We start from the raw sequence: 13,698 nt of genomic DNA on the forward strand, positions 1-13,698 counted from the left end.
ATAGCGATTGCTAATAGAAAACTGCAGAGTTAAGTCTACAAAAAGTATACTCTATATTGACTCCATTTGTTCAGTAAGTTCCAGAATCGGACTTTCACTAAGCGGTAACATATTGGTGTTGGGCGGTAGACTATGACCTTGCCAGCTGGGCTGAAATTTAAAATTATTTTTTAAAATATTATATGAGGGAAGAAATAATATCTATTTTTTACTTTATTTGTGTTTTGTTTAAAGAAAGTTGTATTTTTTAGCTAATATTATTTGATTATTACTTACATGAAATAATTTTAGGGCCTGGTCATGGAATGATATATTTTAGAAAGTTGTAGAAAATATTCAATCATTATCTATAATATCGTAAAAGCAATGATCTACATCTATATGAGCAGACTAAGTAATATCAGCTAAGTGCCGACAGTCTAACATATTTTGAAATGATTGTAGTATCAGCCAATTTAATAACTCGACCATTATTAACATCTCTCGTTACTATATGGAAATACCGACAAACCTCCGCATAGTTTATGTCTATCAAAAACTACAGACTATAATTTCCATACAGCTCTATAATCTACTCTTATTACATGCAAGTGTAATTTAACAAGCCAAAAATTTGCAAAATAAAACAAAAAGATATATAAACTTTAATTTATTTAAATAACCTTGCTTCTAAATAAAGCTATCACATCTTACACATAATACGTCATAACTTAGCAACAAACCTATATGTACATATGGATGTCTAAAGATATATACAGCATAATAAATAGATAATTATAATATTAATAACTATAGGGTCTGTATCAATTAGGAACATTGTGATTATCTGTGGTTACCATAAGTTTCATATTGTAATAGAGTATAGCTATAGTCATAAGGAATTATTATATCTATGGCCAAACATTGTTGGCCAAAGATCCGAGGCACATATTATATTGCTCATTATGAATTGTGCATACAGTGCAAGTATGAAATTAACCTATTTGATATTGAATTTTTTGGTCAAACACACTAAATAACTACAAGATCAGAAACTAATTAACAACCTAATTAATTTTAGCCACAAAAAATCATAGCCTTCTTACAATAATATATGAAACTTATGGTTCATGGGTTTAACCTAATTATGTCCTCTAATACAATATTTGGCAAGGGGATTTTATCTTATACGTAAATAATAAATATTTTCGTGATAACAAGTGTAATTACTTGACAAAAATTTAAATCCCAAATTAGTATTATTTATTATTTTTTTATGATATTTGGCAGTTTGCGTAGAATGTTTAAAGCACTAGTTATTGTCATGCATACATTTTTATCAGAATAATATAAACTACTATTTCCTTCGAATAAAAACGCGTATTCTCCATATCGTTGTGTTGTGTGTTCCGTGTCTTTTCCATATAGTAGGAAATATATCGAAGAGACACGTCTTTATCCAATTTACGGTAGTTTATTTCATGTGTAACTGGCAACATATTTATGTTTAGAGCTAGATCCACTATTTATTTACTTCAATACTGCGTGCAACTACTGTGCTACATAACAGACAATGGAATTTGGCCTACCTGGCCTTACATAGAGGCATCTATTTTATAAGAGCCACCAGAAGAATTTAGTTAGGTAATATCACTCTATATATTTGTTTCAAATGCCAAAATAGCTAAATCAACTTTTGCGTGAATAACTCTAGTACTATATCGAGCTGTACTAACTACTCTACTCAATTGATTTGTTGGAATACCTGAAAGCAAGTCTGTGGTGGAAACAGTGAGGCATTCCATTGTCCTGGCCACAGTGGAGCGTCCAAGGAACTTTCTCCTTCTTGGGAGTCTTTCACCTCACACCTCGACATCTCGGAAATCTGACAGGCGGTTTGAAGAGTAGATGGCAAATTGGACCAATTCTCGTTACCCAATCTATCCTTCATAATATTTATTTCCATTGAACCTTGGTATGAAAATTTCGCTTCTTCTTCGTCCTCAACTTTGTGCTTCACTCTGTTAGGGTCTTCCACTATTGCCTGAAATGCTAGTAAATCTCTGCTCTCTGATTCAGTCAAAGGTAGGGGTGGTAAGACCGGTTGCTGTTGGGCAATTTTATAGCTCTGTTGGCGAAGCATCTGCCGCCTGCTTAAACCAACTTGTATATTATGTAGAGCGGTCATTTCGTGAACGGGAACATTTGGTGGAGTCATTTGCTTTTGAAGTAACTGACGTTTTTGCTGGAAAAGCCTATGTTGCATGAGCTGTTGTTGCAAGGGCGGTTTGCTAACTTGAGAAACAGAGACGCCGTGTGACAACTCTGAATTCTCTAATTGAGCGACCATTTTCGGACTAGCCGGCATCGGGGGTGATGTACTCGAGTAATGGAAGGATTCAGGTAGACTAATTCGCTTTGGTGTAGGATTTTTGGTATCTAAGTATGTAGTGAACGAAGCGGCGAATTGATTATGCTGAATTTGCCGCTGCGTCATCTCCTCTGCTGGTATCGTCGATTGGTACTGAGTTTTCAGTTTCTGAGCCTCTTTTTGCACCAAGTGCAGTTCTAGAACACCTTTCGCTTTGCAATTCTCATTTAATTTTTGACTGTTGAATGCCAAACTATTTTTTTGGGCATCGTCGGGTTGTGCGGCTTGTTGTGCCACTAACCCGTCACTGGCTCGTCGACCTTCTCTAAAATCGACCGGACTCCGAGTAATCGCTCGAGGACAACTTTTATTAGTGGATTGGTAGTTAATAGGGTTATGTCGCGCTATGAATCCGGTGCCGGCCGTTTTATTATTGTACGACGATATATAAACACACGGATGCATTGGACTCGTATTTACGAGAGAGCTGTTCTCATACGACAATCTGTCCTCGTTTGACGTACAACTGGGTAAACTGCTTGCAAGTTCACTCGAGCAATCCGAGAGTTGATAGTCGATACTTTCGAACGCAGAAAAGTTGCTCTGCGATGAGTCACAACTCAAATTTTGACTAAGACTCTTATTGTTAAAAAAAGTAACTACCCCGCTGCTAGAACTGGAGCTCGCATAGGAACTTAATCTGTTTTGGACCCCGCTTGAAGCGTTCACATCCTCCATATCCGTTTCGCAACCTTCGTCTGTGGATGAGGAATATTGCTGCTGAAATTTTGTCGCATCATTTGATGTTCCGGGCATGGCCTGGGTATATGTTTGTCCGGTCGTATATCGATTTAAAGAGAATTTACTATCAGGTCTATAGAGAGTATTCTGGTAAAGTTCACTGGCAGCTGACAAGTTACTTTCGGCAGGCATTTGTGGCAATGTATTCTGTAGGTAAGAGTAAGAGGGGATATGATTTATGTAGTCTTTAAATGGCGGCGTGCTCGTTTGTAACCTATTCATATCTTGGGCGGCGACGAGCCTACTGGATTCAAGTGGTTTCGGCTGTTCTAATACACTACTGAGTTTGGAATCAGTAAATTGAGACGGAATCGGGCTAGTACTTAAATTGACAGTACCCTTAAGGGGTAAGGGGGACTGCTGCAATGTGTTCATAAGTTTCGCAGCTTCGGAGCACATGGTGAAGGTGGTGGAATTAGGCATCTTCATGGAATCTAAGTTGAAATTAGTCGCAGAAGCGGAGTTTTGGAGAAAATTCGCAATTGCACTATTATCAGCTGCGGACGTTCTTCCGCAATCAATAGCACATTTTGAATCAAAGCTGGATGATGTTAACAACCTTCCGTCTGCTGTCTTGGGTTCAGGGCCAACTGTCGTCGACTGTTGCAAAAGCCGTCGGCAATCTTCACTAGATTGTTTAAGTATGTTCTGTTGTTGCTCATATGTTGAAGTGAGAAGTTTATGCGTGGGAGTATCGTTGAGCTTCGTTCCTAGCCGTTGGTTCGATTGTGCCACGTCGACGTTTCTCATAGAGAGAAGTCTTGTGGAATCAGATTCGTGCGATCGGTCGTTGACTAGGAAACTTCTGTGTGTGTCAGAGGGGTCAGAATTTCTCTGAAGCAGTCTTTGCTCGGTCATGTTGACCCCGGCAAGGGATAAAAGACGCTGAGTTTCTGATGTAGACTCAGAAGATGCAGGCATGTTTGTTCGGTTGTAGTCCCTCTGTTCGCCGCTGTGTAGTAATCTGGAATTGATTTAAAATAAAATTAAATAATAATCAATATAAACGCTTCGAGAACCTTGCTTTTGCTACAATTAATAAAGACGTGCTTTTAATAAGACGAGAGATTCTTAAGACTAACAATATCCATATCCATATCCTATACACCAATTTAGACTCTTAGTCAAATTTAAGTTACAGCTAATCATTTTAATGTTATTTGTTTTTGTGCATACATAAAGATAAAACAAACATTTCGAAACATTCATAAAATTAAATTAATTTTTATCCAAATTTCCAAAATGTTTTTATTACCTATTATGTTGCTCCCGCCGATCCTGAAGATCCCTCGCTAGCGCCTGGTCCGCGACTGAAGAGGGTCTGCGCGTGGGCCTTCGCTCAGTGAGGCTGGCCCTTGCCCTTAGCCGCTCCAACAGCAGCAGGTAGATGGCCGCGTGATGATCGTAACTGTTCGACCGAAGGCTCTGTTGGTGAAACATTTCTGTGACTCCAGGGCGTCTGGAGTTTACCTACATCCTATATTTGATTGCTGAGTTTCAATAGGAAATTGAAGTTTAGTCCCGATAGGACGTAGCAGGTCACTTATTTGTTAATAAAAAAATATCAACAAAACAGACGCTAACATGTACCTACCGCTTATGCCGTCATAACATTACGTACCTACTAAAGACTTATTTTAAAAAAACAACAGACAATTAAATGATCTCATTTACTATAACTGTAGGAAATGATGCCGAGTTTCCTGTCATTTTTTGTTCTAGCCAATTGACGCAAACGAATAATAATTGATGAAAATGAAATATTTTATTTAAATAAGAAAATATCGTGTATGGGCAGTTATATAACAAAAACCTTACCTCCTTCGTTTTAACAGGATCGATACCCAAGCTTTGCATAAGCCGTAACACCTGTTCGTTAGGTTCATGGCTATGAGCCACATGTGCCGGACTCCTCATTGGATCTCCAGATATGGTTGGAACCACATACGGCTCCGTAGACATCCATCTGTGTTTCTTTATCTGCTCAATAGTGTATCGCTTCATTGGTTCCAGCACTAACATCTTACGGATGAGAGACTCGCATTCTGAAACAGAAATATTTTATTTATTTAATACGTTGAATATACAGTATAATAATTACTATTTTTATGTAGGTATAATGATAATAATAATCATTCATAATTCAGAAATAGATAATTAAAACTATTTTTTTAAGTTTTATGCTATCAGCATCTCTTTGCAGTATTGCGATACTTATTCGTTGAGCGCAGAAAGCACCAGAAGCACACATTTAATTTAATTTAAACTATCTAAGTATACGTTAATGTAATTAAAATAAGGTTTAATTTATCTGGATAATTAAAAATAAATTGCCCATTTGGCATTTGGAAAAAACGTCACGCAAAATTTTTTAACAATCTTTTTAGGGTATCTTCCGATAAAACACTTATATTATTATTTATCTTTCGTTCGATATTGTAAAATCATATGGGAATTGTATTTACAAAACTTATTATATGTATTATTTTAATCTTTGGTTTTTATCACTTGTCATTTTTTCAGATTAAACCATCAAAATTGTTTATAAACTTTTTGAGGGTATATGATACAATTTAGTAACAGTAATGTAAGTACAATTACTAAATGAGTTAAGATTTTAAGCTTTCTAAAAATACCTTACACCCACCTAATAATTAGGCGCGATTTGCGTCATAGCGTGCCTAATTATAAATTAATTAATAAGATCTCAGCTTTAATTTAGCTTTGAGTTGCGTGTATTGTTGGCCTAATTGGAAGTATATTTTTAGGAATTACTAATAATTCGCCGAAAATAAACTTCGCTTTCCATTGCTTACTTATAATCCAAGTATATAGTAACATTGGGAAAATTACACGGAAAGAAAGGTCCGCAATATTCCTAAAAACCAAGAACCCAAAAATGTGCTTGATGAAACAGCACAACATTTTTGCGTATGGTCCCTCAGATAAGTTTACTTAAAATTGTTCTTTAAATATAAAGAAAATATGAGTGAAATAGCAGCAACTTTTAGCACGTAAATTAATTGTCTAAGCATACCAAGCCAATAAAATTACTACTGGGTCAGTGGTTTTACGTGATATTGTTCTTATTAAAAGAACCTTCGAACCAAAAATGAACAAAGCCGAGCGTAAAATCCGAGTATGACGTCACAGTGACGCGCGTTCGGACGTCAACTTAACCCCGACAAAAGGTCACGAAAGGGGTGGAGGCTTTGGCATTCACACCTTTGAAGGGTGGCTTATAACTCGATTACATTTATATTATATTGATCCTCTTACAGATTTTCCGACGTTGCATTCTGAGTTAACAGATTATACATTTGATGACACTTAAAATGTGTACCATCATTGTAGAGTAACCACAAACACTGCGTCTATTTCGTTAGTAATTTTCAAATGATCAACGCTTTGTGCGATAGAACCAGAAACTTTATTTCTTCACGGAAACTCAACGTATTTTTTGTAGCATTATTAGGTTTTTCTAATGATATTTTAAAAACTAAATCAATTGTCCTATATATGTAATAAATAACATACTCCAAATACAAAAATATGTTTGACAAACAGAAAAGCCAGTAACCACCGCATGTTAGAAGGATTTTTAAGTATACAAAAACAAAATCTTCAGGTTTAAACCAATATGACAAAGACATAAAATAATGCCCATTGTGGCTACAGTATGCGCGTGACTAAACTAATAGTTATTCAATTTTAACACGGATATACTTTGAGCCATAGACAAGGTGACAGGTGACGATAAGACAAAAGCTGACGTCACTACTGACGCTTTTCCAATACTGCGTGTGGTTTTTCTTTTATACTTCAGCCATGCTAAGAGGGCACAATTAACATTCATTTGTTTTTAATTTGCTTGTATGTATGTTTGGTATTTAGCACTCGTTTGTTAACTGTAGATATAGATCTTAGTATATTGAGCAATGTATCTTACAATTACGTTGTACGTGTTTCTAAATAAAAAAATAAAAATTATATACGAAGATTTTTTTTAAATAATTTCTGTTAATTATATTTATGTTTTCAATGTGTATTCGCCCTAGACTTTTGTGTATTATGTGGTGTAGTTGAGGGATATTGGAAATGAAATAAATTTATAACATAAGCAAAACATTGTTTAACTAATATATATGAGTCTATACTATGACGAGCATCGCGTTTCTGGAATATATAAAAAAAATTTACAACGTGCGATCGTTTCACCGATCGTCTACATGTGTCAGGCATAGAAAGCTGTGATCACATACTTGCCTATTAAGTGAAACTAACTAATAATAGTTTTTTTCTGTTTATGTAAAAAATTTCGTTTAGTCTCTGAAAGATTTTACATAATATGAAACAATTCGTTTTTCAAATCATTATTTGGTACAGATAAACAATAAAACGTCGTTTTAAATGAGATATGGTATAAACTCGTGTAAAGATTCTCCAACACTAATTGGCTCATTAAAAACTATGTGAACAAACTCATACAGCTTTGGTTCTTGCCAGTACAACACAAGGTGTAAAAACCAAAAACTTTGTATGACGTACGTAGACTTTAAACACTTACAACCACTTAAATATAACCAAATATTGTTATTGTATGCTAAAGACGCGTAGTCATTATAATGACAAAATAATAAAGGCAAAGTAAATAATTGTAACCTTTTCAATATGTTTTTTTTTCATATAGATATTTAAATGTATGGTTTTCATTTAAAACACACAACGTCTCAACTTAACTAGTTTTTCGAGTCCTCACAGTTAAAACTGAAATAGTTTTAAGATATATAAAAAATGTGTGCCTGAGTAATGAATAATATGTTTTTTGTTTTTCACTATGCGTGTATAGATCGACTTGCTTTCTTAGATATTTTTTAAATCACGTGTCAATGCTAATATTAAAATGTTTCTCTATATAATATATGCATATATATACACAACAAGGCTGTTATTTCGTCGCTTCTAAAGTTAGTTATGTAGTCTATTTATTATAAGAATTATTATTAAAATCGCATGCGTCATACAAAACTAAAATACAGTTAATTGCCTTAATGTGCTGAAAGACGCTCGACCGGAATAAATAAGTTCCATAACCAAAATAAACTTCTATAAATATTCTTACAAAACAGTCAAACGGCAAATTCGATTATAAATATTAGGTTTCGTCCGCGTTTTCCTCCAATTTAATCAATTCTCTTTTCAAATCGAAATACCTACGTAAATTGCAGTAGTCTTTTGGTTTATGGTGCTGTTTAGAATATAATCTGTCTAAAATTAATAAAATCCGGAATCATACACATTACAAAGTAGAAGTAAATTGTTTATTCTATTTTCAAAAATGTTACTTTCATTACGCATACGTGTCGTAATCCAACGTTTTGGCTTACCAAAGCTAAGATTTTGTACACAATTTTCGCTATGGTGATATTTTACTTTACTATACAAATAATATATTACTACAATGACATTTCTCAATATAAATAGGCGGCAGAAGTTTAAATTAAACTTTCATTTATCTCAAGACAAAATTTAAAGAAATAATTCGAATACACATGTCTCAGAAGTCTCTGAAGGTATAATTCACGGTTAAAATGTGATGAAATGAAACAGTCTAGTATCGCTTACTAACCCAGAAATAGAAACCAAAACATGCCGCTATTTTCCTTCTTTCACTTCCTACAAATAAATTCGATGAGTGGTCAATTCAGGCTATTTATAAGTTCAGACGCAGGCTGCCCGATTGACGCAAGTGTAAAAATGCGCGGGTGTAAAGTCGGGTGTACATGAACTTGTGCAATTTCACTAGCTGCGTTTCGTCTTATTATTCGTAATTAAAATAATATATTGCACAAACTTATGCGTTATAGGATTAGTTAAATACTTAATATTTCTATAAATATATCGAAAGTAAATATTAAAGTTTAAGAAAATATTGAAGTTATAATATAAAGTTTTCGCAAGTGTTTTTTTCTCTACCAGATATAAAACAGTAAGATATTTATGGATTATTGATGTATAATTAAATTATAAAATGTATACTTATCTCTGTGGACTAGTTATTTAAGAATAAAATTGCCGTATGATCCGTAGAAAACGATGTATCGGGATGTCATATTAAAATTAGAATGAATTAAAAAATATAAATGAAATTTAACAAAAGAACACTCTTTGACCTATTTTTAGAACTGGATAAAAACTTAGATGCCGTGAACTTGGCTTTTGGAACGTACGTCGCGTCGCTTGTCAGACGTTTGCCAAGCGATCCATAAATGTAAACACGCCATATAGCATTATTTCTATGATCTTTGTGGCAATTTTACATTGGCAAGAACTAAGGACTTAGTAAATATTGACGCATACGTCTGTGACGATAGTCAGCTCAAGTTCACCGACTGTTTAACGGTGAGCTAAAATTGCTCAATATAAGTGTAAACGACCGCTGTCAAGCCCTTTAACTTAGGGTTGAAGTAATCCATAATTTGATATAGTGAAATAAATACTTCATATTTCTCACTTACGATTGCTGTAAAGAACTCAAAACTTCGAGTTATTAATTACTGTCACTTATATTATATAATTGTATACAATATGTTGTATTATAATTTTAACTAAAAAAATTAAATTTATTTTTATTTATAAGTAAGTAAAAAGAGAATAGTAAAGAAAAACATTAACACAGAGCCATTTGTAATAGACAAATGGCTTTGTGTTGTGTTGTTCCTATAATGGCGTACAACAAACCACAATTAGATTTCCGGTATTCGGAAAAATCACACTATTCGGGAGAACATTTACACAAGCCTTGAGGGCTTTAACTTACTTTTACCTTATCGAATAGACTTAAAGAAAGACTTTAAGAAAATATTTTAAGATCCTAACCAGATTCTTTATAAGTATGGATATTATAATTAAGATGGGTTTTAATTTGAAAATCACTTATTCATAACTTCAAGATCCCGCCAAAACGCTTCTCTAGGCAAGATGGCGTCGCACCAGTCCTTACGACGTACCATGCTTGTTAAACTGCTTGGTAAACAAACGACAAAGCTTTACCTATTCAATAATCTTAAAAGAAACTTATAATTATTTTACTGTCAAATAGCTTGTTTTACTTGCTTTATGAATTATGATTATGAATAAGAATAACACTAATGTAATATACATGATATTACATTTGTGTTAATCTTATTCACTGCGTTTAAAATTGCGGTTCCTATTTATACATTTATGAAAATATGAAAGCTTTATTCTGTTTAAGTCAATTACGTTACATAACAGTGAATTATGTGTATTAGCACGTACGCTGTGTTACAATGTAAATGTATTCCTCGACAGTTCTTAATCAATATATATACTCAAGACTGAGAACCTATTTCTTATACAATTGATATTGCTTGCTGATTGAACCTTCAAATCGAGTGCTAAACATCGAATAAATGAATCATTGGTCCAGGCTTTGAAGATTTGATAGTAAAACGAAAAAAATATGAAATTGTATATTAATATATAACGGGTACATTAATATATACTTCATCATTTTGTTTATTTATTGTGCGAAACAAAACATAATATATAAAAATAAAAAACTGTCTGTGTACTTATGTACACGCGTTAGATGTTTACTTTCGCGTATGGAAAAAAAACTAAAATGCAGTAGTGATTAACGATAAATATCAAAAAATAAAAAAGATTTTATTTAAATAAATAAATTATTAGTTAACACTATTACCGTCGTATATGAAATTTGTTTAAAAACCACCAAAATAATATTTATTTATTTACACTGTTGAATTGTACTGTTACGAAACACGTGTTCTAAATATAAAAATACTAGAATATAAAACTTGAACATAGTTATCGATTTCCATGCCACCTAGACTTAACTTTACGATGTCGAATTTAGGTGTTGTGCGCGGGCATCGTAAAAATTCACTGTCATCATTTTTCTCCATCGCGCCAAAAGAAGTATAAAAATAACGTTGCACATGATGATGAATAAATATAACAATTAAACATATAGAGTAACAGAAGTGAGCACAACAATTAATTGGAAAATAAAACTCCATAATCGATGATTTAATAGAACCTGCAGCACCACTCAAAAGAGAACAACATATTTAAATTATCTTTATCATTATTTGGCGAAGCTGCCAAAAAATTGAAGATGGCAACTCTTGCGAAAACGTCATACCATGTATGACATGCACGAATGAAATTATTTTCCTTTAACATCGCATTTGAAGGGCATTGAGTCATAGACACCTTTATGTAGATTTATAAAATGTATTTTAGTGCATGTCATTAATGTAATCATTTACTTGCAATAAACGATTAATGAGAATTTTTTGAAATTAGGATGTTTGCCTAGGAACACGACTTCTGTAAATTGTAATGTTATAAGTCTTACTGGTACGAGCCGTAGAATGTTATTACTTTCGGAAACAACAGTACCAACCTTCGTAGCAACTTTTTCATTGCTACAATTCCTATATTATATATTACATAACGTACTCTTAAACAGGTCTAAAAGAAGAATAGTAGAACAATAATATAAGCAAAGAACCGAAATTAAATATCTCTTACAAAGAACAACTTTTAAAAGAATTTTATGCGTTTTGCAAAGTTTACAAATATTTCTTTGTAACTCAACATTCTACAAAATATTTGTACGCAAGTTTCAAGATTACTGTATTATTCATCAATTCTAGCATTATCCATAATCTATTGTATAAGAAATGGGATCATAAATAAATGCAATGTTTACTGGAAAAAGCTCACTTTATATCTAGAATTTTCTCTAGAGTATATTAGTAAAAGCTTATTTTAGTGTTAGTAAATGACTCAGTAATACCAATAACAATTCTCCAATGCCTGATTTATGTTCAGTTTTACAATAAGAACTTACCAATCTACATGAAAATCGCGTCTCTGAATCCGACCCCAACAATATTAAAAACGTCAAATTTCAGTCAGAAATCACAGTCAATTGTAAATTTTTTTAACGTGTATAATTTGCGAAAGTATTGTGTAGATAAAGTGACGGGACTAATTAACATTTCTTACGTCAAAAAGTTCCGACGCGAACAAGCGTCAATGGTATTATTTCGAGCCCGATGGTCGTGTGCTTATTGAATTAAGACGAAAATGCACTATTTGGAGGCATTTAACAAAGTACTCGCAAAAAAAAATTAATATACAAACAAGTTTAATTAGCTCGTGCTCTTAATTACTTATAATTGTAGTAAAGTTTGTATTAGCCACTTTTAATTATATATTTAAATAATAAAAAATATATTCATATTCATGTATGGCTTTTCAATGTCTTAACAGTAGAAGCAAGCACATCAACCAAAACGAGACTTCCTAAATATTAACAACTAGTATAAAGATGTTTGCAAATAACCACTACAAATATAACACGCCAGAAACATTAGTCCTTTGAAAAATAATACATATCATACGTAAAACGTACGCACTTATTTGACAAGACGATCCAAAAAAACATATGGTAGCATCACAATGTCTATAATATATATGCAATAGTTTAAAATCCGCTAGTATTTTATCTAAATACGTTTTAACAAAACGTGTCTCTATTGAATTCTAATGGTTTACGTACGTTCTACGTCAATCGCTTGTAGTAACAATTCTTTTTCCATTACGTTGATGATAGAATCATGATGATTAAACTACTTACATTGATTACATACGATTACATCATAATATATAAGCAAACTTCTGCGCAGAATGCTTTAGAATACTTAAGTAAAATTAAATCAAATATGTTTACAAATTCAAATATATATATATATATATATATATATATATAAATATTTGACAATTTCCATTCCGGCATTATAGTCACTGACATGAAAGTAGTGGGTACCTAAAATTAATATTATTTATTAGCAATCATTTATATAATTTCCACGTTAGCATATCGCAAATATGAGCTAAAATTTCCATATTATTTTGTACATTAGTATTAGCCTTATCTGTTGCTATCATTTGCGTCAAACAATCAGATAATGGTATTAAAACAACGATAATTTTCGTTATTACTCCCGGTTTTATAAGGATTCCCCAAAGGAAATAAAATTTAGATTATGATATGATATATAATAGGATACATTTGTATGTATCCCATTCTACTCAGACAGGTTCGTCTGTTTTGGATTCGATGTTTGTTACTCTTTAGGTAAATATAACTGAACGAGGAAATTCAAAGTAGTTTTGATTATACAAACAGACCACGAGCTGAAGTAAACCGCTAGGTACGGGTTTTGCAATTACGCGTTGGTGATTGAAAAAAAATTGTTGTAATTTGGTCTTACCTACGTTAAACAAGTGTTTGACGAGAAAAAAGTGGGGAATTACGAAATCGAAGTTGCTTACGTCAGAGTTCAATCATGAAGCTTCCCTTAGGGACGGCACTTTATAAATTAAGCAAAAATATGTGAAGCAGACATCATTTATCTGTGTTGAAAGTTCTTCATTTGCGGGACATTAGCTTAATTTTAGGTATTCTTTCTCTGGATCCCAAAAAA

General features: G+C 32.9%; 1 protein-coding gene across 1 annotated transcript in view; it reads right to left on the reverse strand.

Moving 5' to 3' along the window:
* Positions 1-634: 634 nt before the first annotated feature.
* LOC110991383 (serine/threonine-protein kinase SIK2) overlaps positions 635-13,698 on the reverse strand; it is a 40,411-nt gene continuing 27,347 nt past the window's right edge. The window contains exons 7-9 of the mRNA XM_022256729.2: positions 4,970-5,196; positions 4,407-4,576; positions 635-4,115 (exon numbers count right to left, since the gene is read on the reverse strand). Coding sequence (XP_022112421.2) covers positions 1,724-4,115; positions 4,407-4,576; positions 4,970-5,196 — 2,789 coding nt within the window. The 3' untranslated portion in view covers positions 635-1,723. The remainder of the gene's footprint in view (positions 4,116-4,406; positions 4,577-4,969; positions 5,197-13,698) is intronic.

This window comes from Pieris rapae, chromosome 6, assembly GCF_905147795.1.
Source record: "Pieris rapae chromosome 6, ilPieRapa1.1, whole genome shotgun sequence".
In the NCBI taxonomy this organism is placed as follows: Eukaryota; Metazoa; Arthropoda; class Insecta; order Lepidoptera; family Pieridae; genus Pieris; species Pieris rapae.